At 40.7% G+C, this 24,459-nt stretch overlaps 2 protein-coding genes across 6 annotated transcripts in view; one reads left to right on the forward strand and one right to left on the reverse strand.

Moving 5' to 3' along the window:
- On the forward strand, positions 1–10,241 carry TSSC4 (tumor suppressing subtransferable candidate 4). Of its 5 annotated transcripts, none has more exons than XM_075426082.1 (4): positions 1–71; positions 556–682; positions 3,167–3,302; positions 4,306–10,241. In XM_075426082.1, the coding sequence occupies exon 4, from the start codon at positions 4,394–4,396 to the stop codon at positions 5,432–5,434; it is 1,041 nt and encodes a 346-aa protein (XP_075282197.1). In that variant the 5' UTR covers positions 1–71; positions 556–682; positions 3,167–3,302; positions 4,306–4,393; the 3' UTR covers positions 5,435–10,241. The 5 variants fall into 5 exon arrangements, with proteins under 5 accessions (XP_075282197.1, XP_075282199.1, XP_075282198.1 ...); XM_075426084.1 differs by having other exon boundaries at positions 3,167–3,239; XM_075426085.1 differs by lacking the exon at positions 1–71 and adding an exon at positions 94–112.
- TRPM5 (transient receptor potential cation channel subfamily M member 5) overlaps positions 8,738–24,459 on the reverse strand; it is a 39,767-nt gene continuing 24,045 nt past the window's right edge. Inside the window, exons 15-24 of the mRNA XM_009935287.2 lie at positions 22,910–23,168; positions 21,474–21,592; positions 20,808–20,940; positions 18,199–18,373; positions 15,482–15,650; positions 14,658–14,836; positions 13,182–13,314; positions 11,009–11,081; positions 9,898–9,988; positions 8,738–8,811 (exon numbers count right to left, since the gene is read on the reverse strand). Of these exons, the coding sequence (XP_009933589.2) occupies positions 8,738–8,811; positions 9,898–9,988; positions 11,009–11,081; positions 13,182–13,314; positions 14,658–14,836; positions 15,482–15,650; positions 18,199–18,373; positions 20,808–20,940; positions 21,474–21,592; positions 22,910–23,168 (1,405 nt within the window). The remainder of the gene's footprint in view (positions 8,812–9,897; positions 9,989–11,008; positions 11,082–13,181; positions 13,315–14,657; positions 14,837–15,481; positions 15,651–18,198; positions 18,374–20,807; positions 20,941–21,473; positions 21,593–22,909; positions 23,169–24,459) is intronic.

The following is a 24,459-nucleotide window of genomic DNA, read 5'->3' on the forward strand; positions in this document are numbered from 1 at the left end:
CGCGCGGCGGCGGAGAGGCGGGAAAGGCGGGCGGCCGCTGTGAGGGGGCGTCGGGCCCGCGCTGTGTCGGGGTACGGGGGTGATCCTCTCCGCCTTCCTCGCCGTTCGTGCTGTATGCCCGGAGGTGGCGGTGGGCCGGGGGCTCCGGGCGCCCCCGCGTCGTGAGGAGAGGGGCGAGGGGGTGTCGGAGGAGGGTGTCGGCCCCCGGGGGTACAGAGGCCTGCGAGGCGGGTGGGGGGGTTGCACCCGAGAGGATCCCGGCCCGGGGAAGGGAGCTGGGCCCTGGGCGGGCAGGCAGGGTGGCCGAGGCTGTGGGCTGCACCCGGGCTGTTGGGTAAGGCCGCGGGCTCTGTCGTTTCCCCCTCGCTGGGACCGGGTGCCCGCTGGAGCTGTGGGCCAGGGCCCGGGGGCTGCTGTCCTCTTGCTTGGCCTGGCAGCCTCACTGCGCTGCGGGTGGCAGGGGACTGCCGGCAGGCTTTGCTGCAGTGCTTTCTCTGCCGTGAGAGCACACTCTGGGCCATGGTTTGGAGTGACTGGGGTCTCTTTTCCTCACAGGCTGCAGGAGGACGCACAGAGCCTGTCTGAGTAAGACCAGGATGGGAGAGTCTAATGGGGACCTTCCCATGCAGGGAGACACCATCCTATCCGAGTTGTGCTGTGATCACGTCACCATAACAAACCTGTGAGTCTGGTGTGCTGTAAGGGTCAGTAGGTTTGGCTACTAATGCTGTTAAGGCTAAAACATCTCCTTAGGAGCAAAATTTTTTCTTTCTGTGTAACTGCCCTGAGACAAGAGATACCCTGATTCACAGCCTGTGATGAACACTTATACTGCCATCTGAAAATAGCATCTCTTTTGGGCTGTAGTCATTACTTTCATGTGTTACAAAACTAAGCAGAAATATGTATGGTTTTCAGATTATTTTCTCCCATTTAGGGGTTATACTGAGGCCAATGTTTTCAAAAGCAGCTGTCAGATCCCTTTTGTCACAGACAGGCAGACTTTACATGGAAGACAGCACTCGATCTGTTGCATTCTTCAGAAGTTTCTCTGTGTTTTAATGCCTCATGGAAATCTGGCCCTAACTGTGAATATGACCTTCTTTCTTTGAGAACACAAGTCTGTGATAACCATGGTCTCTTTTTTGCAGCATTTAGTAATTGCAATGCATAACTATTATGTTTGAATTTGCATAGAACGGTTTGGGTTGGGTGTTAATAAACCAGATGAGCTGAAATCAGTTAATGAAAGAAGCTTAATCATATAATCATAGAATTGTTTGGGTTGCAAGAGGCTTTATAGATCACCTAGTTCTAACCCCCCTGCCACAGGCAGGGACACTTGACACTAGACCAGGTTGGTCAAAGCCACATCCAACTTCACCTTGAACACTGCTAGGGAGGGGGCAGCCACAGCTCTGGGCAACCTGTGCAGTACCTCACCACACTCATAGTAAAGAATTTCTTTCTTGTATCACATGTAAATCTACCCTCTTTTAGTTTAAAGCCATTACCCCTTGTCCTATCACTACATGCCCTTGCAAAAAGTCCCTCTCCAGCTTTCTTGCAGGCCCCCTTCAGGTACGGGAAGGCTGCCATAAGGTCTTCCCGCAGCCTTTTCTTCTCCAGGCTGAACAGCCCAAACTCTCTCAGCCTGTCCTCATATCAGAGGTGCTCCAGCCCTCGGATCGTTTTTGTAGTCCTCCTCTGGGCCCGCTCCAGCAGGTCCCTGTCTGTCCTGTGCTGAGGGCTCCAGAGCTGGACGCAGGACTCCAGGTGAGGTCTCATCAGAGCAGAGTAGAGGGGCAGAATCCCCTCCCTTACCTGCTGGCCATGCTTCTCTTGATGCAGCCCAGGATACCTTTGGCCTTCTGGGCTGTGAGTGCACATTGCCAGGTCACGTTGAGCTTCTCATCAACGAGCACCCCCAAGTCCTTCTCCTCAGGGCTGCCCTCAATCCATTCTCTGCCCAGCCTGTATTTGTGCTTGGGATTGCCCTGACCCATGTGCAGGACTTTGCACTTGGCCTTGTTGAACTTAATGAGATTTGCATGGGCCCACCTCTCAAGCCTTTCCAGGTCCCTCTGGATGGCATCCCTTCCCTCCAGCCTGTTGACTGCACAGAATCACAGAATGGTAGGGGTTGGAAGGGACCTCTGTGGGTCATCTAGTCCAACCCCCCTGCTGAAGCAGGTTCACCTACAGCAGGCTGCACAGGACCGTGTCTAGATGGGTCTTGAATATCTCCAGAGAGGGAGATTCCACAACCTCTCTGGGCAGCCTGTTCCAGTGCTCCGTCACCCTCAGAGGGAAGAAGTTCTTCCTCATGTTCAGCTGGAACTTCCTATGCTTCAGTTTGTGCCGAATGCCCCTTGTCCTGTCGCTGGGCACCACTGAAAAGAGTTTGGCCCCATCCTCCTGACACCCACCCTTCAGATATTTGTAAGTATTTATAAGGTCTCCACTCAGCTTGGTGTTATTGGCAGACTTGTTGAGGGTGCACTCATTCCCACTGTCCAGATCCCCAGCAAAGATGTTAAACTGCACTGGTCCCAATACTGACCCCTGAGGGACACCACTCTTCACTTGAACATCGAGCCATTGCCAATTCCTTATCCACTGAGTGGTCCATCTGTCAAATCCATGTCTCCAGTTTAGAGACAAGGATGTCATGCGGGACAGTGTCAAATGCTTTGCACAGGTCCAGGTAGATGACATCAGTTGCTTTTCCCTTATCCACCAGCGCAGTAACCCTGTCGTAGAAGGCCACCAAATTTGTCAGGCACGATTTACTCTTAGTGAAGCCATGTTGGCTTCTTAGCTGCAGTTTCTTAGCTGCATTTAATGCTGTTCCTTTAGTAATGGTGTACTGCACATGCAAATTACAGTTTTATTTTTTTAAAACCTCTGTTCTGTTCTACAGAAGAAAGCTGGCAATGTGAATGTGGAGACTGAGTAAATATAGTGGTAACTTGCCATATTAGGTTGTGTGTTGTTCTTTTGCCAAGAATCCAGGAATATCTGCAGACTTTTATACTAGCATGAGTTTGTGTCAGATTTAGAACTCAGTTCTGCAGCTTTGGATGATTCAGGGGGAAGGAATTATTTTTAAAACTCATTTTAAAACTGCATTTCCAGTATCTTGTTGGAAATGTTTGTTTTCTAGGGTGGAAGCGCTGAGATCTTTGGTGGCTTTAACTGACCCTCAGGAGGGGGAGCTGACTCAATCTCAAGAGAAAGTGAGTGACTAACAGACTTTCCATGTCTGTTTACAGCATTGTTGCAGAAGATCCTATAGTTAGGTAATTGAGCTTATTCTAAAATACATTATAACTGTTTCTATAATTCACATATTTACAAGCTGAATTGAGGTGCATGGTTGCTAACTCAGTTTCTAATTGCCTGGCAAGTGGTAGCGTGATCATCAGCCGCCGCAGTTCTGTGAGGTTCCCTTCAAGCAGGTGGCAGAGGGAATCGGGTATTCCAGCCGCCACTGGAAGTCAGGCTTCAGATCGCGCTGCCTTTTACTGGCGGAAGGGCCAGCTCTTGCAGACCCGTGCTTGCACTCTCCCGTTGTTCCCATGCACAAGCATGGCATATCTGATTCATTTTCTTAATCCATTGGGACTGATGTCTTGAGCTGGCTCGTTTTGTGATTGCAGGAGTCTAGTAGTGACATGAGAGCTTAAACCCGAGGAAGGAGTGGAACTTGTACTTTGTGTTGCTTTAAAGGAACCCCTGAAACTGCTGCCCTTGTTATTTTTGTGGCTTCTCTGCCGCGGACCTCGATCAGCGATAGTGTCATTTGTGATAGGCAGAATGTGGTGGTTATTGGGATGGGAGGTAAAGTAGCTAACGCAGTGAAGGATCATAGTGGCCGTAAGAAAGTGAGAGAGATTAGGATGTGTTTTTTGTGGATTTATACAGTATGATAAATGAAGAGTGTAATTTGGACAGGCCATTGCTTTCTCTTGGAAGATGTGCAAAACAGTTACGGGGTATTCAGATTTGTTCAAAAAATTTATGCTCATCTTTTAGTAATTGGACCTGCTGAAACCTTTAATGAAATTTGGTGTGCAATGCTATTTTTAATTACTTTATATTCTTGTATTGAGTCTAGTATAAGTCTGTAATTTTAATCTGCATTCACTCCTTGAATAATGTTTTTATTTCAAGCAAAATTACTGAAGAATCCCCTACATACAGATGCCTGTGATATTGCAGTAATAATTATTTTGCACGGCACAGGATGATAGTCTTGGTTCTCATTTCACAGGTGAATTTTTATGCTCCTTTGTATTCTAGGCACTAAACTCGCTGGCCATTTGGAAAACCGTGTTTGCAGCTGTTCCTGGGCCTATGTCAAAGACCTCAGTGGAGTGATCGCTCGAAGATGGGAGATCAGGACAGAGGAGAACCCTTTCTGGGGATAGTGGCTGATGGTGCCACAGACTACGAAGGAGCTCTGCCCTCAGACACAGTGTCGCTCAGCGATTCTGATTCCGATGATTTGGGGTTAACGGATGAAGCAGAAGTTGATACAATATCTCCTGAGGAGCCAACTGTAGATGATGGGGATTACAGATCAGGGGAGAGCCCCGACTCTTCACACAGCAGTCACAGATCTCCTGTCCAGCCGTTCCATCTGAGGGGCATGAGTTCTACGTTCTCTCTCCGTAGCCAGAGCATTTTTGATTGCCTGGAAGAGGCGGCCAAGTCATCTGTGCCCTCAATGCCTGAAGATAATGTTGTTGATGGGAGGTTTAAGCGTCCGTTGCCTCCAGCCACAGTTTCAAGTAACATGGTTCCAGAGGGCCTGGGAAAGCAAGCCAAACCAGTGCAGGCTCCCAAAACCACTCCTGCAGTGCCCGACTATGTGGCACACCCAGAGCGCTGGACCAAATACAGCTTAGATGGAGTTTCAGAGTCTACTGACAAGACTAACAGGGCAGTGGCCATGGAATTTCTAGAGGGTTTGAAGAAAAGAGGAGAGGAACAAAGTTCAGCTACCCAAGATAGCTGCACCCCATACTTCAACCAGGACCCTTCCAGCTGTGGAGCTGGAAGGATTGTCTTCACCAAACCAATAAAAAGGGGTGTTGATGGACTGGAAAAGAAAACATCATCAGAGGAGGATGACAGGAAGCACATGAAAACAGATCCCAAAGGAAAATCTCTTAAGAAGACTGATGACTGGAGGGAGGAGGATAAGGTAGAGCTGGGGCACTTAGACAGTGGAAGTGGAAAGGCAACAGAGGAGGAGGAGTGCGTGATGGCAGGGGACCTGAGTACAGAAGGTAAGCTTAGTGCAAGGTTTAGTGGCACAGGTGAAGAGCCATTGGTGGAAACTGTTGGATTCCATTGCAGTAAGAAGAAAAATAGGAAAAATTTCCGACCTAAAGTAGACGATGAAGGGGAGGAGGAAGAGTCCTGAACAATGGAGCACATTGGAGACGTCCAAGGACTTGTGTTGTCTTTTGATAGGTTTGATTTTTTTCTCTTAACTTTTTTTTTTTTTCTGATCTGGGAACCATGTGATAGCTTTCTGACTAACAGTTTGCATTGTAGCCACCAAGGACATTTTATATTCTTAGAAATTAAGGTATCTAAAATACACTCGACTTTTTGTTCATGAGAAGTTTGTGGACACAGGATAGTTGCACCCTAGCAGGAGAGAACAAAGTGTGCTTTGTTTGCTTGAGCAGCTCCCTGGGGCCCACTCTGGGGCTGAAGTAGCCCTGAGCGCCAAAGAAAAAGATGTGTTAGCTGAAAGGCTGCAAGGCTTCCTACTAACCCCCAAATTTAGAGCTGTTCCCAAATCCCGTGGAATCCTGGAACAAAGAAGATGAACTCATTATGTAGAGACTTTTAAACGATGAAAATAAAACCTAGTCTTCCACTAGATGTGATTTCGCCTGGCCTTGTCCCAGGGAGGACATTTTTTTTTCATTTTTTGTAAACTTTTTTTTAGTTCATCCTTCTCTGCTTGCCATTGGGAGTGAAAGCACAACAATGCCCTATCATGAGTTTGGAGGGCCCAGGTGGGAACTGCAAAACCAATGTTTTCTTAATATTGGATTACTATTTACCTTATTTAGCGTTACATGATAAAGATTTTAAAAAACACAGTGTTTCCTGCGGGGAGGTACAACTCTGTTACATCCTGGTGAAGACATGCTCAGGATGGCTTCAGCAAAGTCTCACCACATTGAGTGTAGGTCAGAATTTGCAACAGCTTCAGTTGTGAAGTTGGGCAGCAGCAGCTTTTGCTCTTACTGGTGTTCTTGATCTGTACATCTGTATGTCCTTTGCAGGTGGCAGTGCTTCCACATTGATTCTGTCTGTGGATTTGGTGGGAATAGGGTATTTGTACCAGAGCTGGATACTTTTTTGTTTTTTGGGATTCAATAAACTTTCAGTTGTAGCTTGGTTTCTTCATGTCTTTGAACCATGCTGATTAATGCACCTATAGGAGTTTTAACAAATACTAAGTCTATTTGATTTGAGAGTTGTCTTGAAAATCTTCTAAAATGTTACTCTGAGCTTACCCTGTTGTAACTTCTCCCTTGAGTCTTCTACTTTAGATTCTAAAATTCACATTTTTAACATTTTCAGTCATTTTACAATATATAATCACCTCATAGGATGAATGACCCCATACGATGGATCACGTAATGAATGTCAAATATAGTAGTTTTTCACTCAGAACATTAATATATTTTATAAATATGGTTGAAAGATTAAACTCTTTGAAAGGTTCTATGTTTTGAAACTCAAATCAGTTCAAGTCAGTTTGGACTGACATTTTTTTTTTGCCAGTATTCTAAATTAACCAACCCCAATGTTAGTATTTATAACCATGTAGCGAAAGATGACTTCTTTAGAATTTGTGATCTTACTTGCTAGACTGTGCCTCCTCGAACTCTGAAGGATATTTGAGGAGGTTACTTCCTCTGTGGGGGTGTCAGGATCTTATCGGTAATTGACTGGTAGGCCTAAATCATTTGGGTCTTTGTGTTTGAACAGATGTGTCATTTGGCAGCAGAGGCAGAAAACAATGTTAAATGAGTAATATTGCTCCATCTTTTGAAATTCACCTTTGAATTTTAAAAGCGGAATGTATTTTCTCATGAGTGTACAGTTTGATGCACATTAATTAATGGGTCATTGCTAAATACATCAGTGTTCCAGTGCATGTGAGTGGGATAAAACAACAATTCCACATGGCTAGATTTTGGTTTCCAGTGGATAATTAATGTGCTGATCACAATTAAAATAGTAGCTGTTTCAGAACGGAAGCTGCTGCCAAGAGCAGGGCATGCTGGTTGTATAGTACGCAGTATTTCCTAACAAAAAATGTAGCTCGGGACAAACCTACTGGTTTTATAACGTATGCTTGCCTAGGGTGAAAAACAGGTAGAACAGTACCAAAATTCCATCACTGTTAAGGGGGTCACAAAAGACTCTTGTCAGAAAGGAATTTTTATCAAATGTGAGGGTTTTTTTCCCTGCCCTGGTAACATAGAAATCTTTTGTGCAACCTACATTCATGTTGTGTAGAAGCAGTGTTATATGCATGAGGAAATTAGGTTCAGTGGAAACTTATCGGCGTAAGAAGGACCACGACTGTATACTTCCCCCTTCTAATGCTGTTTTATTATTCCAAAGAAATTTCCCTTTAAAGGACGGTAGCAATATTCGCTTTATTGGTGTATCTTTTCATACAAAATTCTAATAAAGCCAGCTAAACTTTGTATGCTAGAAACATACACACTAGTTCAAGTAATGAAAAAGAAGACAGTCCAAATTCCTAGTTGGTGGGAAAGTTATTGCTACACATTCTTGCTCTGAGTAATTTTTTTTCCTGACCTTTGAGAGAAAAGTAAAATGAAATCAGAAAACTGCTTAGGTGTAGATGCGGTGCTGGATGTGGTGCGATGCGTAAAGGCACAGTCTCCTTTAACAGCAGCTATGATCTGGCGTTGAAACGAAAAAGCAAGCAGCTGAGGCTGTGGGGCTGACCGCGGGAGGGTCACCTGCTGTGGCTTGGAAAGGGACTGCAAGCCACCGCACGCTTGAGGACCGCGCAATGAGGTTCCAGTTTCTGGGGCTGAGTAAGGAGCCCTCCATAAGGCACAGCAGCAATTGAACACCACACAGAAGCCAGCGTGGGAAAGGAAGATGGTGAGTGCAGTCTTTGAGGGCTGGAAGAACTCTGGGAACTGAATGGATTGTAATAGTTCAGTATCCCAGGCCCTTTCCTGTGGAAACTATTTCTTGATTGCCTTTCTAAGCAGCTCGGAAATATGAGCTTTTTTAGTGCATAAATGATCACCTTTCAGAAGGGAGACTCCCTTGAACAGCGAAATGTGGAAATTGGCGACAATGATGTTGGACTGAGGGTGTGGTGTTTGGAGAACAGGAGGCAGATCCTGTTTAGAAAATAAGGTGGTAGAGTCATCCTGGAGGAGAAAGTTTTTAGTGCGAGTTGTGGAATGGAGTTTTGGAGAAAGGACCAAGCAATAGAGGAGCAGGAAGGGAGAAGCCAAAGTACCTGAAGGAAGACGACCAAGAAATCCTCAGTAGTGTCAAAAATTGACAGTGCTTGGCATAAAGTTTTGAGAGGTGGGCCTCAGGCCTTCATGAGATTAGGATTTTACTTCTACAGTAATTCAGTAGGACAAAAGGTTTAATCTGAAGAAATGAGAGTAAAATTTAGTTATCAATGTATGTGATGTCAGTCTCGGACTGATCTGCACGCTCTTTCACTTCTTTCTGTCAAAGGCACTCCTGTGTTGGCATTCATCACACCTGATAGGATTGTAAAAGCCATGTGCTTGCTTAAAAGCCTTAGGACAAGGGGAACATAATAGTAATAACTTAAGAAACTTTAAAATGTTGAAAATAATCCACAGTAAAAAGATACTGTAGATTCTACTACTTTGCATTTGCTCAGTAAATGGTAAAATAGGGTTTCTTCCTTATTTTTCAGCTACTTAAGTTTCTGATTTTTATGCAGTTACAGTATTAAAATGTCTGGGAAACATGCTACAGGATGTTTTTTCTTACTGGAATGTTGATAATGAAGCAATTTACACGTTTTATACACTTCTAACAGAATTATGTCAAGTTTGTGGTTAGTTCAAGTCTGAGTGATCTGGGGTCTTGTCATGTCGCGACTTTGCTGGGTTTCCAGCTACTTCTTTTTCCCATATAGTGTATATATATATGTTCAGTTTATGTGCTTTGGAGAGCTTTTTGTGTGACAGATAGTAGTAGGTAGATGTTGAAATAGATCATTAAGAAGAAGATCCCAAATCTTTATTGTGTTGGATATTCTGCGGTGGCTGAGACACAGCCTGTTTCTGTCTCCAGTGTTTTAAACTCCAAACAGTGGAGCCCTGGGACACAGGACAAGATGCTTAACTGACAGAAACAGTTGCAGCTCTGAAGGCAAATGAGCTGTGTTGGTTAAAACAAAGTAAGAGGCTTGCTCAACTTTTTTTTAAAATTACTATTGTTATCCATATTAAATGTTTTGGTAATACTTTGGTCGTGCTATCTGATCGACTCAAGAAACCCCCAAGACACAATCCTCTCAAGAAACCCTGTGGCAAATGGATACTTATTTACATACTTCAAGCTGTGTGAGATCGTTCTAACTTACACTAAATGGTAGTCCTTTCCACGAACCTTTTAAATATACTTTGCAAAAGGTGATTTTTTCATTCTGAAGTATGAATGTTCTGTTCCTTATTTATATTCCCATTACCTCTAGATATACTTCTTTGCAGCTCCATATGTGGTTCTTTTCCAATTTTTTTTTTAATTGCTTTTTTTTAACTACATTTTTCATCTGTGTTAAGTAGCTTTTCCATGATTGTTTTTAATACTTACGCGTATAGTTTGGAACTGGTTGATTGCACAAGAGGTTGGTTTTGGTTAAAACCTCTGTCATTGAGGAGATAACAGCTGTACAGTAGCAAATCTACAAAACAGGTAATGATTTCTACGTCAGCTAATTTTTAGAGTACTTTATCCATTCTTAAATTTGCAGGAAGGATAAGCTAGGCAGCAGACTGAAGCAGCATCAGAAATACCACATATTTATTTTAAATTTTTTTTTTAAGAAATAGTTGAATTGTCTTGGAGGAAGGTTTGTATTAAATACCTTCCCTTTTTTGTAAGTGTATTGCATTATCTCAAGCTGGCACAAAGCTATTAAAGCATTTTTTGTGTGTTCCTGTTGGACCTGTATTTGTTGTCACCATTGTTCCTTGAATAGCATAACTTTTTCAGGAAGCCATAAAATGGATGAGAAAGGGGAGGGAACCTGCAGTGGGGGTATTAAGATAAGGAACTCTCAGCGAGGCCAAAATGACATTGAAGAGTTCTAGGGACAAAGGAAACAATAACAGTTGTGCTATGTAGCACACAGTAATGCTGAGCATTTTCAGACTGCTTAAAAAATGTTTGTTTATATTTCAAGCATTTGTCATCAAAAGCTCAAGATGGGGTTTCCTTCAGTTATTTATGTTTCACATTTGTATGTTAGACACTCCCTTTGAGATGTTGGTATCTGGTATCTAAGAAAATCAGAAAAACTGATGTCCGAGAAGATCAGTCCAGGTCAGATCAGACGGAATACGGGTATTTTCAAAGTTGCCTCTTTTAAAGAAAGAAAAGGTTGGGTGAAGGAAAAGAACGGAGGGGGAAAGATGAAGCGTTCTCTTCCAGAAGCCTCCTTAATGAAGGAAATAAACACTTTTCAAGTAGACTAGCAAAGAGAGCAAGAAATGCGGTATTCCCCTTTCTCCTTTCTACTGGAGGTCAGAAATGTTTCCTTACATGTGAATATCATCAGAGAGAAAACAATAAGGAAAGTGAAATCATAATACAGATCCATTTCTTCTTCTGTTTACCCCTAAATAGGGTCTGCCAAACCACCATTAGATAAATGTGGTGAAATCCTAAAGCTGATATAAATGCCTATAAAAATATTACTTACCTGGGCTTCCATAACTTTAAACCGCTTTTCTTGTTCTTTCAATCCACTAAAATATTTAGACAAATTATCCACCCTGTGGAAAAGAGCAGACACACTGAGCAAAAAGGAAAGGCCTCGGAAGAAATCCTAAACCACAAAAATCAGGTAACTTGCTAGAGCCATGACCCCTCACTGGCAGTTCTGTGCTGCTGAGACATCTCAGAGCCCCCTAAAAGTTTTGTCCTTTTGAGATGTTCCTGGAAGTATCGATGGAGCAGCGCAGCATTTCTGGGACACTCTGGTGCACTTGTTGCCCAGGGACGTGTGATAAACTCGTGCAGGCTACAGCAGCTGTTCAGCTTCTGGTGAGGGCCGCTTACCCTCAGCTGCTGTGGAGACCAAGGATCCTCAAGTCTGGCTTTGTCTCTCCAGCCACTAATGCCCCACCTGTACCAACTATAAACTGATCCTGGTGTGAGAACTGAGGCCACAATACTACTTCCATTGACACAGGGGAGAGGAGCCACTTAAAATTTGTAGGAGGTTTCATTTCTGGAAACTGGTGTGACATTCAAATCCCTTTCTCCGTGCAGTCCAAAGGGACTTGCATATAGTGTCTCCAAACTGTTGTGTTGTCCACATGCTTTCTGCATCCTTCACCTCTTCTCACATCAGTTCCTTGTTCTTAGCATCCGATTCCCCACGGCCTCACAGGTCCCTCTCAGCTTTGTCCTAACTGCTATTTCAAAGGTTCCCTCTAACAGGTTACAATCCATTCAGATCTACGTGAAAAAGCTGCTGCTGGACGGGCCTAATGCGTTTTGGGGTTGGTTCAATGCAAAGTTCAAAGAATCGCTTTCTGAGGGTCTCACAAGATTTCAGATACACACTGCTACCACCTAAGAACAAAGAGAAAAAGCCTCGGGTTTGGTGTTGTTCATCTGAACCTCTTCCGTTCTCTCTCTGGCTCTGCTATACCTGATACACTGTGAAGCCAGATTGCTTCTGAGTTTTCTTCTCCAAGCAGTAACTTCATCTGCAATGTACCATCTGTAAAGCTAGAAAGAATGTAATTGTGCCCTTTGTTTGGAAGCAATTACACCCATATTTATTACTTGGCAATTGAGCTCTCATTCCTAGGTTTGTCAGTGACCTTTTTATGAGAGTAAAGTTAAAAACAACATAATAATTCGAAATTATTCTAATTAAGAGCCTATGTAGGTTAGAGGGAGAAGAGTATTTTCCAAGAACGCACTCGAGTATGCTGTCCTGGGCTCCAGCTATTCTATGAGTTAGATGGAGGGTTGTTTTAAAAGGCAGCGCAGAAAGAAAACAGGCAGCACAAGAACGTTTCCATGGAACTTTGTTATGGTAACTTTCACACCATTGTGCCTCTGAAGTCAGTTGTATCATAAGAGGTGAACATCACCTCTCAGCAGCTGAAACAGGTGTTAAAAGCTTCTTTGAAGAAGGCTTTGCTGTCTGGCTTTCAGTGTTGCCTTAGTTATTTCTGGTTTCCCTGCATATAACTACTTTGCGTCTCACTTAAAGATACAAAGTAAACATTTACTTCTTCAAAGTAAACCTCTGAATAATAATTTAGCACTTTCTTTCTTTAGAATACTAAACCAATTTAAGTCATATTCCTAGTGGGGAGGTATTTTAGAGAAGTATTTAAATGGAGACTCAGTTAATTAAATACAATCTTAGAGCCAATATCATTAATTTCTTGTGGAAAACTGTAGTCTCATGCCATAAAGCCATAAATATTTGTCCTTCTGCACCTGTGGGCTGGGGATAATTCAAGATATCTTAAATTTCCATTCAAAAGTCTAAGCCATTCAGAAGTCTAATTCAAAAGTCTATGTTGTATTCCTACAGGGGGTGGAAGTACATGCCCTGAAGCATAGCAAAGGAACTATTCTCCCATCATTTCTTCATGAATGACTTTCATTGAGTTTGACTGCAGGTTCGGCTGGAACTTACAGGCCTGTAATTGTACATACTTCAAGAGTGCCAAAAACTCTTCTAATATTGTAGTGATGCTGGCTCCTCACATTTTTCATGGACTGCGTAATTCCTAACTGCATTCTAGTTGGACTCTGCATATAAGCTTTACAAGCACCTGAATATTTATCTCATTCAAAGCTGAAGGCTTGCAAAGTACACCTATTTGTGGGTCAGAATAACATACTTATTAGACGTGGTCTTCAGCCTTTCTTCATTGCTTTCTTTCCTTTCTTGTTCAAGTTTTACAAGATAATTTTCCTTTTGCACCAGCTCCCATGTTATGATTTTTTGATCTAGGGCAACTGGAAGATCTTTTTCTGTAGAAATAAAAAGAAATCAAGTATTATATTTTACTCCCTTTTCTCTTATACTAGTAATGGAAGGCTGCCATGCTAAAGAAAAATCAGGTCTTGCCGTTGCAGGCACTTTGCCATTTCAGGAGTGTCATGTTATGAAAATGCAGTGTAAAATAAGTATTTTCTACATTTTTGTCTTGTGATGGAAGGCAATAGACTTTTTTTCAGTTGGATATGACCCCTGAGTTTTCTAAAGAATGGCACAGATCAATTTCTGTGGTTCTGTTTAAACCCATTTAGAACCTTACTGGACTTCTGACATATTTTAGCCTCAAAGTGTTTAATGAGCAGCGTTTTATACTCAGATGCACTTTATCATCTAAGCTTCTTTATTAGAACAATTAGGAAGGAAAAACTGTGAATAAATTCCTCCATCTTGAAGTATAAAGCCTGTCGTTGTTGTGAAGTGTCCCAGCCAACAACAGACCTCAATTTCACAGACATATTTTGAATATAACATGCTAGTTTTGTTGTATTCCCAAAGACAGGTAGAAGGGTACACTTGCCGCATGCTCCAGATGCTACTGAATCTATAACCTAAGCACTCAACTACTCGCTTTCTTAGGGGAAAAAAAGATTTATTTTTTTTTAATTTTTTTTTTTTAAGAATCTTCAGCAGTGTGCTTTGATAGCCGGAAGGAGTACGTCTAAAAGGGAGCTTAGTCAAAGGGCTCTGAACTGGTCCAGTCTGACAACAGTTCTACTCCAAAGCCCATTATCAGCCTGTGCATGAGCAGTAAATACACTCATTATCAGACACTATTAAAATAAGTGGGCCAAGTTTGCCATCACTATAGAAAGCCCCAAATGCCTTCTGTAATTAGCTGAACTTCATCTGCCTTTTTCATGATAACTTTTAAGGGACCACCATTTCTCAAAGCATGCTCGCTCTCCATGTCTCTGTACTGGGAAATTCCACTGATCCTGGTAGTTTTTTAGACTTGGTATATGTTTTTAGGGTTGTCTGTACTTAATAATTACTAAAATTCAGGAGCAAATGAAATAATTATTCTTTATTCATTAAACCTATCCATTATCTCTTCAGAAGTCAAATCCCTTTAACCAGTTTTATATTGACACCATTGTTGTAATAACTATGGTGCATAAAGAAATGCATTGTGGGAACCTGTTTGTAGTACAGCATATATTATAAGCCTTAATTTTTCATTTGTACTCTCCTGGCACTCTTTGTTAAAAATAGATTGTGACTCTTGGCTTAAGGAAATCTTAATTGCTCTTGTTTTGCAGCATGTGCTAGGAGAGTGTCAGGGTCTCCAGCTACTAGATCCTTTTTAGCAACTCACCCAGATGCTCATTTTTGTGTTCCATTTTGTTGAAGATTCTTCTGGCAACCAGAGTTATGTGGTTAATAATGATAAATGGTGGTGCTAAGGCAGGCCGGCCATGATATTCAACAATCAGGTGGTAGCGCTGAATTTTCCAGAAAATGTCTGCGTTGCCTTGAACAACTTGAAAAGTGTAACTGTAATTGGGGAACAAAAAAGGACAGAACTGTTTTTACCTCAACAAGTTGAAGCTTATTATTACAAAATTTAGTCCTACGTTTACTTTAGAAAAGGAAAAGCAAGTTTGGCAAGTAGTCTTAATTTAATCTAAGGTTTGTGCAAATTCCTGGATGTTAAAACAAATGTTAAAAAATACATTAGGGCTTTTTTTAAAAGAAAGGTAATTCCACTTCACTCAGGCAAGATCAGCAAACATGCCACGTAAATTCTTCAACCAAATAAATCATTATTAGCTGTGTTGACATCACGCATTTCCCCTATGTGCAGATTATCCACTGTTCAGTCTGCCCAGTTTACAGCTGCCTTGCACCTGCAGACTTGTGCTGCAGTACAGCCAGGGATCCAGACCCTCCTATGCATGTTTAATTGAATTTTAGCAGTCAAAGAGGCTTCTTTTCTTCTTGTCTTTAATGTGGTTAGAGTAAGGATGATGAGAACTTCAGAATTATATGATTACAGAAGCCTACCTATCAACCCCCAAATAATATTCATTAGGAAAATTACTAGTGTATTCCAAAATGAATAGCCAACAGCAGTGTAGTAAATGTGGGCATTCAGTGGAACCTTTGCAACCTCGGTCCTGATACTGAAATCTCTCTCACCTGAACATAGCAATCAGGAGATTCATAAGGAGAACATTTGTCACTAGTAGGAAGATGACCAACAGAAGTATGACAAGCCAGTTGGCATAGCTGTTAGGACATGATGGTGTGTTCTCCTGCAGAATCTGCAGTGGATTGAATGTGCAGTTCCTGGGATACAGTTGTGATGCTGCAAAGGAAGACAGAGAAATAAAAGAATAGTTTTGACAAATCCTGCTGCCACATGCATTTATTAGAGTGGAGACAAAAGCTTTGCAATTTGGTGAGCAAAATCTCTGACTTTCAACAAAGAATGGGAAGAATTACGAGTTGTTTCTGAGGTTTGAAGTGCTCTGTTTCATAGCTATTTCAGTGCAAATAAAAACTGAATATCTCTAAACGTCTTTTTTTAAGAACTAGGGACATGGATGGATGTGTATAAATATATTTACTGTTAAGATACAAATCAAGGATGATGATATTGATTACTAAAATGAGATTTAATCTTGGCTTCGTATAAACAGCAGCATAATTGTGTTCTGAATATTTTACAATCATTAAAATCTTAAACCAAATATCGTAGTGCTATTTTTGTGCTGCCCTTTTTGACTCCTAGTGGGACCATAAACAAGAGACTCTCCTAACCCTAAAAGGACAGTTCTTTGACTGCTTGAGCTACTGATCGGATTCTTGCAGCTGAAAGATCATTTATGTGAACTAATATCCAAAGTCTTTAATTTTGTGAAAATGTAATCATGTCGTGTACGTGAAGAGACCTTGCTTTAATGTGCAAGAGGTTTGCAACGCTAGGACAATGCAGACCTCCAGGACTTGGTGCAGGCATGGTAGCATTGGGTTGACGGTTGGACTTGATGATTATAGAGGTCTTTTCCAACTTTTATGATTCTATGATTCTATGTCTTGGTTGCTCATTCAGTGGCAAGATGGCTGTCACAACTGGCTTTTGTGTAACATTCGGCAAAGGGGGATTGTATTGAAAAGGCTGTATCCTTTTTTAGACTAATTTTGAGTTCCCAAAGTCAAACTACCTTTGAGTATTTAGCAGTTGTGCTTCCCTGTGTCTTCACAGTTCTTATGCTGGTACACGTGTTAGAGGAGAAAACTCAGTAAAAGCTGGGAATGGGGTTCCTCATTCTAAATTTAAATTACTTTGTACATCTGAGCTTGTAGTGGAGGTTAGTAAGAATGGTTCTACTGCATCAGACTAGAGGTCTAGCCCTGTATCCTCTCTCCAGCTATGAATTAAATCAGAATAGCATGATGACATTTACCTTTTTGTTCTCTGTTTCTTCACTAATAATTCTTTTCCCCACTGCCACAGATAACCCCATGAACATATTCCTTAGAGCACGCAGTTATATCAAAGCTCACCACAGCTGGAACTGCTTTCACCAGGTGCATTACCTTATATTTATCTACACTGAATTTCATTTGATGATTTAGCACTCATGAGGGTCCTCTGCAACTCTTAGGTGTCAGCTTTCATCTTTACTATCCAGTAATGTAGTTTCGTCAGCAAATTTTGTTCCCCTCATTACCTATCTCCTTTTCCGTATCTTCCATAAAGGTGGCAAACAGAATAAGCCCCAGAGGGCCCCAGGACAAATGACTCCCTTCTGGAAGTTACCCATGTAATTAACTCTTTTTTCCTCTGTCTTTTAACCAGTTATTTATCCAGGTGAAGATACCCTTTGGAGCCTCAATGGAGAGAAACACACATTTCTAGGGGACGCTACATCTGACCTATTTCCAGATTAGATGAATCCCATTCCAGAAATATTTGTTTCTCTCCAATTAGTTTAATGGAAATAAGAGTGTCTGGTTGTGCTCTGCATGTTTACACTGTAGTCATTTAAAGTTAAGTGAGATGAATCACACCCCTGCTCTCTTGTCTCATTCAGATTTTTTTTGCTTTTTAAAGACATATACTTTTTCTCATTAAGCAGAGTGAACATGGAAGAATGTTTACTAGTTTGCCTCTGTGTATGGGATTTTTTTGGTTCCATCTGTATTACTTCAAGTTGGAATCCTACTTCAGTATTGCCACTGACATTTAGCACTGTTATTCTGACTAAATGCCGTGGCATTATTTCAGACTTCTTTGGGAGATGATCTATTCTGTATTTTACCTCCTTACCTGTCAGAAATGCTGCCTTTGAACCTTTATGTCCAAGTATTTCCATGTCTTCTGATTGTTTTTATGTTGTTTTGTTTGAAATGTTGCACATACGCAATTACTGGCTTTATTTGATTTGGGCAGCTTTACCTCCAGGTGAGTAAATGTTCTCTCATATGTATTCTAAAACGTAAGTGTTTGCTTATGGGCAGAGGTGTACTGCTTGAACAATGTCACATTAAACTACTGCCAAAACGTGTGGAGGTGCTATTGTTTCAGTTTACACAGGGTTATCTGGGCCTAGGTTAAACTGAACGGAAATGGATTGAAGTGAGAGACGGTATGCCAGCCTTTAAAGCTGCAAATCCATGTGTGAATATTTCAGACAGCTTGTCTAAATAGAGCCAAGCCTTACGCTCTAATGTAATTCCACACTGCACACTATCTCTTTGCAAATACACTATTTATATCATAGTAATGTGAAAGCTTTGGCCTGCAGGACAGAGATTAAAAAAAAAAATTCCCGGGAAGGAATTCCATGCTCTAATCAGAAGTGTGCATTCAAAAATGGCCATGTTAGGGGGCAAAGAAATTTCCTCACTGTCGATTTCATCCAGTGGAATCTGGCCAAATATCTGAAGGTAGGGACGATAAAGCACCCTTCTGAATATCCATTCCACTCGTCTGTCGTGGGGATGAAGTAGAGCTTGAGTTGTCACACCGTAAGCAATGAGCCACACACTCAAGAAAAATAAAAAGAAGAAAACATCCTTCATCTGCAAAAGAGAGGGAGAGGGGAGAAAAGGAGGAGAGGTGACTGTAATAGCATAGTCAAAGAACGGTAGTCTTTATACATGTCAATGGCTCAAATATTTCTGTTTCTTTATGAGCTTGTTTAGGTTAAAGGAGGTGGAATAGGATACAATTCCACGCACAGAACTCCTCTCTTGACCTTGCTGCTATCAAATTGTTCTTGGCCTGTAATCAGCATTTTTCTTTGACAGTTGTTTAGATAAGGGCATGTTTTAAGTTAAAACCTTGCTTTTCAATCTTCTAACATGTAAAAATGAAACATATTTTACATTTTAAATTAATATAATTGTACCTTTTAAATGCAGATTTTCTGCAAGATCTTACAGTACCATCGACTGCTTTACTGTGAATTACAAGAGTTCTGCTGCAGCGGTGAATCCTGGCAACAGCCGGTGCTCATTGAAGAGTACTGAACCACTGATTCAGAAGACATCGAAGGCTGCAAGGATCAGGTAGCTTCCGTCTTGGGTTTTCAAGCTAAGTAATGCATCTGAGGGATTGTTTTCTGGACTTCCTGCTTTTAAACATTGTGTTTCTCTACAGAAGTAGAAGTAATTGAATCCCAAAACACTTACTTAAAAAAAAAAATCTAATATGTATTTCAAGTGCAATAATTTTTCCCTGGTGGAAGACGAACACTTCATCCTCTTCCCATCTAATCTGACAGAGTTCATTAGGGACTATAGATTCATTTCAATTAGATTATTGGATTGTTCAATTACCCAACAGCCTAGGCATTTCAGACCTCCAGGATGTTACTTGGAGTCCTATTAAGAAACACGGTATCTAAGCCAGGCAAGACATAGTTGATGTCTCTCTGACTTTCGCCAATCTATTTTGTTTTCTGGATGATTTAAAATTTGGTAACACTGCAGGACTGCAATGGTGTCATAGTTAAGAGAGTATTTTTTTTCAGTCTGCAGTCTTGCTGTGAAGATGCGTGGTCCTGGCGTTGAACCACCATTTTAGCAGCTACGAGACTTGTTTCAGCAATTCTGTAGCAAGGTTCAAAATGAGAAAGACAATAAAAGATAATCTTTAATTGCTTCCCTGTTTAAGTAAGGGAAATGATCTTGCTTGAACTCACTTGATGAACCTTTTGGGAAGGTATCATTTACTGAAGTACCTTGCATTGTTCTTTCATTTGATGTAAGGTTCAACACTGAACTGCCAGAGATAAGGCATTGTGTTGGCTTGGATGAGGGGAAGATGAAAGGTCCCATTTTATGATTTTGTCTATGCCTCTGTTTATGTTCTCATTTGCATCTTCTTAATCTGTGTGTTATCTCATATGACTTCACATGCCAGCACAGTAGACATATCATCGTATTTGTTCAGGGCCCTGGTTTAGCTTGGTATGCAGCAAGGAAGGGTTAGGAGCTGTAGATCTGACTTGTTCTCTTACAATAAAAGCCGCTAATGCTGTAAGCTAGATAATGTTCAAGAACAAATATTTATTTGCCATTTACCCTTTTGCTACTCCAAGCAAATGTCATGTTAGAGTTCCAGTTATTGCATTTGTAGACAAATCCAAATAGCTTGGTAGTTATGTTTATTCAATGTATAGGCTTGTTTAGACTGTAGGGCTTTTACTGAGCTCTGCTGTGAGTCACAAATCAAATATTTGTAGATTCTATAATACCACTTACAATTAGATGAACTCCTATTAATCAGTTACCACGAACTAATTGGCCTAGAGGATTAACATGCCTAAATAAAAAGCTACTTCAACATATCAACACATACTCAAGTACAGTAACTGTAGTCCAATGTCTCATTTCCTACAGGAGAGTGGTAATAAATAAAAGTCTTTTATCAACATTTTCCAACATATGCTCACAAACTACTAATGTTTTCATTGTAACTTGGAGCTACAAAGTACAAGTAAGAATAACTCCTGTGGGAAACTTGCAACTATCCTTTTTCACATATTTTTTATTTTTCACACTTCTTACAAATAATACAATGTATATTTCCCCAAGTGAAGCAGAGTCATTCAGCAAATGTCCTGCCCTTCTGTAAATGGCCTATTGTCTGTCTGAGGTCTTTGCTCTGAACACAGAGCTTGCACACAGCTTATGAAGTAGAAGGAATAGCAGTAAGTCAAAGACACTCTACTCTTCATTTGCCAGATCTGAGGATAAATGATTAGGTAAGGTACAAGGATGAGTAAATTGGGACCAGCTTATTACATTACAGAGCTCTTTGGAAGGATCTGTTTCAAACTTATTGCATCTAATACTCACGATAAGTAAGGGAATATATGCAAAATGACAAGCCTTAAAAATATAAAAATAAAGATAGACTATAAACTGATTTCCTTTATAAAGAGAAGATTTCCTACTCTCCATTTTTTAGAAAGCACAAGTGTTTATCTGAGAGAGACTACACACTTACCATCCTTTCCACAATTATGATCTTTGGTCCAAGTTGTTTGTGAATTGCAAAAATATGTATAAGTCGAAGTGTAAACACCATAAAATCAATGGCAAGTATTGTACGGCCAGCTTGAAAAGTTGAGTTCAGCATCCTGCAGAACACATGAAATGAAATATCAGATCTCAGCAAGTCCTGCTGACAAGTATTTTCTTAAATATTACACTCAGTTTCTGAGCTTAGGCAAGTTAGGAAAAGGCAAGTGCTTCAGGGCTGTTGTCGCATAAGCCTGTAAGAGGAATGTAACACAACGTCGGTACATTGATGAGAAATAGTCAAAGGGTGGCGGGACACTGTATTCTCTGTTTTGGATTCAATGAGACTTTTTTTAAAAAAAAAAAAAAGAAAGGAATTATACATTGACTAAAAGTGATTGCCAAAAACAAAAGAAGAAAAACCCAGAGCTTTTCTGTACATGTGTTTGAATATACCAGTATGTCTTTTTGTGGTCTCTGGAGCAACTTCTATGATTCCACAGAATTTTAGAGGCTTTTATTGCAGAAACATGTCTCAAAGCTTGTAAAACTTAATGTCATAGCCTGCCCTCATGTGCACGAGACTTCTGTCACTTGACATACATAGTCCTTGCTACTGATGCTGAGCACATCACATGGAACAGATAGATACCTGCACGTTACCCCAATTATGAAGAGGAAGATGGTCACCATATCACATTTATTCCAGTTATCCTCTACATACAGTTTAAATTTTTTGATTAAATTTGTGTCTTCATCTGTGTAGAAACTCTGAAAAAGAGAAATAACTATTGGTATTTATCTGTTTCCAGTTTCACTGTTTCATTGTGGGTTTTAACACAGTACCTGTTTCCTTTTTCTCTTTCATTGCAAAGAGCAAAAACAAATTCCTAGTGTAATAGGGAAAAAAGCTTGAAAACGTAAGCACAGTTTACTGTCTTAAAACAGAAAAGTTGGGTGAAAAAGGAAAAAAAATATTTTTATTCTTGTGATATTAGCCTTAAAAATTTTTGAGGCCTGATTTAAGATTTTGTCAGTATTCAGTTTCTTAAACAATACAACAACTTCCTGTCAAAGTTCAGTTTCTAGGCACTGCTGTCTAAACAGCATGAACAGATTTGGCATTTGTATACTGGAATTGTCAGGGAGTGCACATTTCATTATGTAGGCAAAGAGCTGGGTTTCTTAGTTGGGTGTCAGCCTGGCACTCTTCATGTTTTACAGGTTTATAATGAAAAGTTCTTTGATCCAGACATTTTCCATGTCCTCCTCTGGTTATGGCCTTGCTGCATAATTTCAAGTAAGTTGTAACGAACTGGGATCCCCTTCACTGTCTCTATTGCTTAAATAATCCACACCTATTTGTTCTTCCAGAGTAAATGTTTATAACGGCTTTTACATGTCTGTAGAGGACAGCTTTATGCACCCACAGTTGGCAATGCACTGTCACCACTGCTCACAAATTATTTCGGTTGATGAGCTGAGGACATTTGAAAAACAGTAACTGGGAGAGTAATGGAAAAGTTGGGGGGTGTGTGGGGGTGTGTGTTTGGTTTTTTTTTTAAGAAAAGCAAACCAAAAAACGATGTGCTAATATTTTGAGTTGAGAAGTATTTTAGGAAAAACACAAATAATCTGAATTCATTTACTTGTTTTTTAAAACAGTCCCCATTGGGGAAGAATCTCTTAAAAGGATATGGAGTTGTCTGCTGTGTTTCCATGTGTAGAATGTAACTTGCAACTTACATTACTGTGGTGAGAGGACCTAGTTCTGGGGCGTGAAATCAGAGAGATACTTTGCAAAGTGAAGGACACCTGAATCTTAGCAGCCCACTTGACTTGGCTACAGCTGGACCAGGATGGAAAAACAGAAGTGGAGCTACAGGTTTATGTGGTGGAGGAAGAGCTTGCTCTCGGAGAGAGAGATGGAGTGTTTTGGATAAGGTAAGTATTGTTTTGCTGTTTTGTGCAAAACTACACCTGATGCTTGAAATCTTCAAGCTTGTACAGTTATACAGGTTGTAAATCTGTTCAAAATATTGCCTGAAGTTTTACTGTGTTATTACTAAGACGTTGTAGGCTACTGACCTGTCGTATTTCTTCCAAGACCAGGGTGAAAACCCAGAAGTAAAGTATAAGTTCTGTAGCAGATGGACCCTCAGGTGGAGGTGGTTTGAAGTCCAGTAAAAGGACATAAGTAAACAGAAACAGAAAAGCAAAGTACATTATAACATTCCCCATAAATACAGTTACAGGGGCACTCCAGAATTTTGTCCACCGAGTAAACACGTATGTCACCCACGCTGTGTTTTCAGAAGGGTTCTGCTTTTCCAGTTTACCATTTCCGCTGCAAAACAAAAACAAATACAGGCTTGGTGATGATTTCCTAAAATTAGTTCATGGGAGTAGGCTCAGTATTATTTTGCATAAAGCTTCTTGTAAGGTAGTAACAGGCAGATGCTGGGGGTGGCAAGGAGGAAGGCTGTAAGAGTCAGAGCAATCACATTAACATAACAGAGGTATTTCAAGTCCAAAAGAAGGTTTAGAGAAACAAAGTCACATCAGACTGAAATGCATATTCTTTTTGTTTCAGTTTTGTTGTGTTAATTTGATTTGTAACTTCATTGTATTCCTGCATGTAGTACAAACACTGTGCAAATACACAAGGAGAGGAGGAAGTGGGCTAATTGCTCTTCATCATACTAAGTAATAGGAAAGAAAATGGCCAATGTAGTTTGTGAGTCAGTTCTTAATTATTTTGGCTCTAAAAATTTCTTGCAATGTTTGCATGCAGAAGTTCTTGTTGTTGTTGTGACTTTAAACAATTCCTCTTTTTGACTCGGTCTCAAAAGTGATGGAATCATACTGAGCATGTGTTTCTTGACTATCCTTGCTGAAGTCGGAGAGAAGTGCTGAAGGAATACTTTAGTCCTTTACACAACTGTAAGCACTGGCATCTTGCCCTTTGTGATTAAATTAGAGTAAATTGCAGAAAAAGTAATACAGAAGCCTTTTAGCAAAAGAAGTCAACCTCATAAATTATTTATTAAGGTAGTCTTTAACTGTTGTGGAATTACACAAGTATTTTGGTAACTGAAGGGAAATTTGACCTGTACATTTACGGATGATTTTGGTGTGTTTTGGAACATGAAGTGCTATCTATTGGCGATGGAAATTATCCTGTGCAGGAAATGCAAGTTCCTTGTATTTGATAGCAATCTGATCTTAGTGTGAGGTTTTGTTTCCACATAAATTGCTCTCCTGTGTAAGCTAGGGATGTTATTGGATCTTTAATTCTGCGATTCTGACTGAGAGAGGTGTGATCTCTAATGAAGGATGTGTGCACTAGGGTATGTTTTCAATTTCACCTCACAAATAATAAACAAGGACTCTTCACTGTTTTTAAATTTCCCCTGACATTTTTGCTAATTATTAAATACATTTGTTACAAGAAAAATTTTCTCCTCACAGCCAGTCTTTTCTATGTGCCTGATTCTGTACTACCTCTCAGTTTATGACATCATAAGATACATTCCCATGGTAACAGGCTAATATCATACACTGATAATTGCAGCTTTACTGTAAGATGCTGAAATAGATCTGGGAGGGAGAGAGCCTCTTTGTTAAAATAAATTGCT

Source organism: Opisthocomus hoazin, chromosome 7 (assembly GCF_030867145.1).
Source record: "Opisthocomus hoazin isolate bOpiHoa1 chromosome 7, bOpiHoa1.hap1, whole genome shotgun sequence".
Classification (NCBI taxonomy): domain Eukaryota; kingdom Metazoa; phylum Chordata; class Aves; order Opisthocomiformes; family Opisthocomidae; genus Opisthocomus; species Opisthocomus hoazin.

What these genes read in the sequence shown, in the direction of transcription:
- TSSC4 (XM_075426082.1), top strand. Translation starts at nt 4,394, where the DNA reads ATGGGAGATCAGGACAGAGGAGAACCCTTTCTGGGGATAGTGGCTGAT.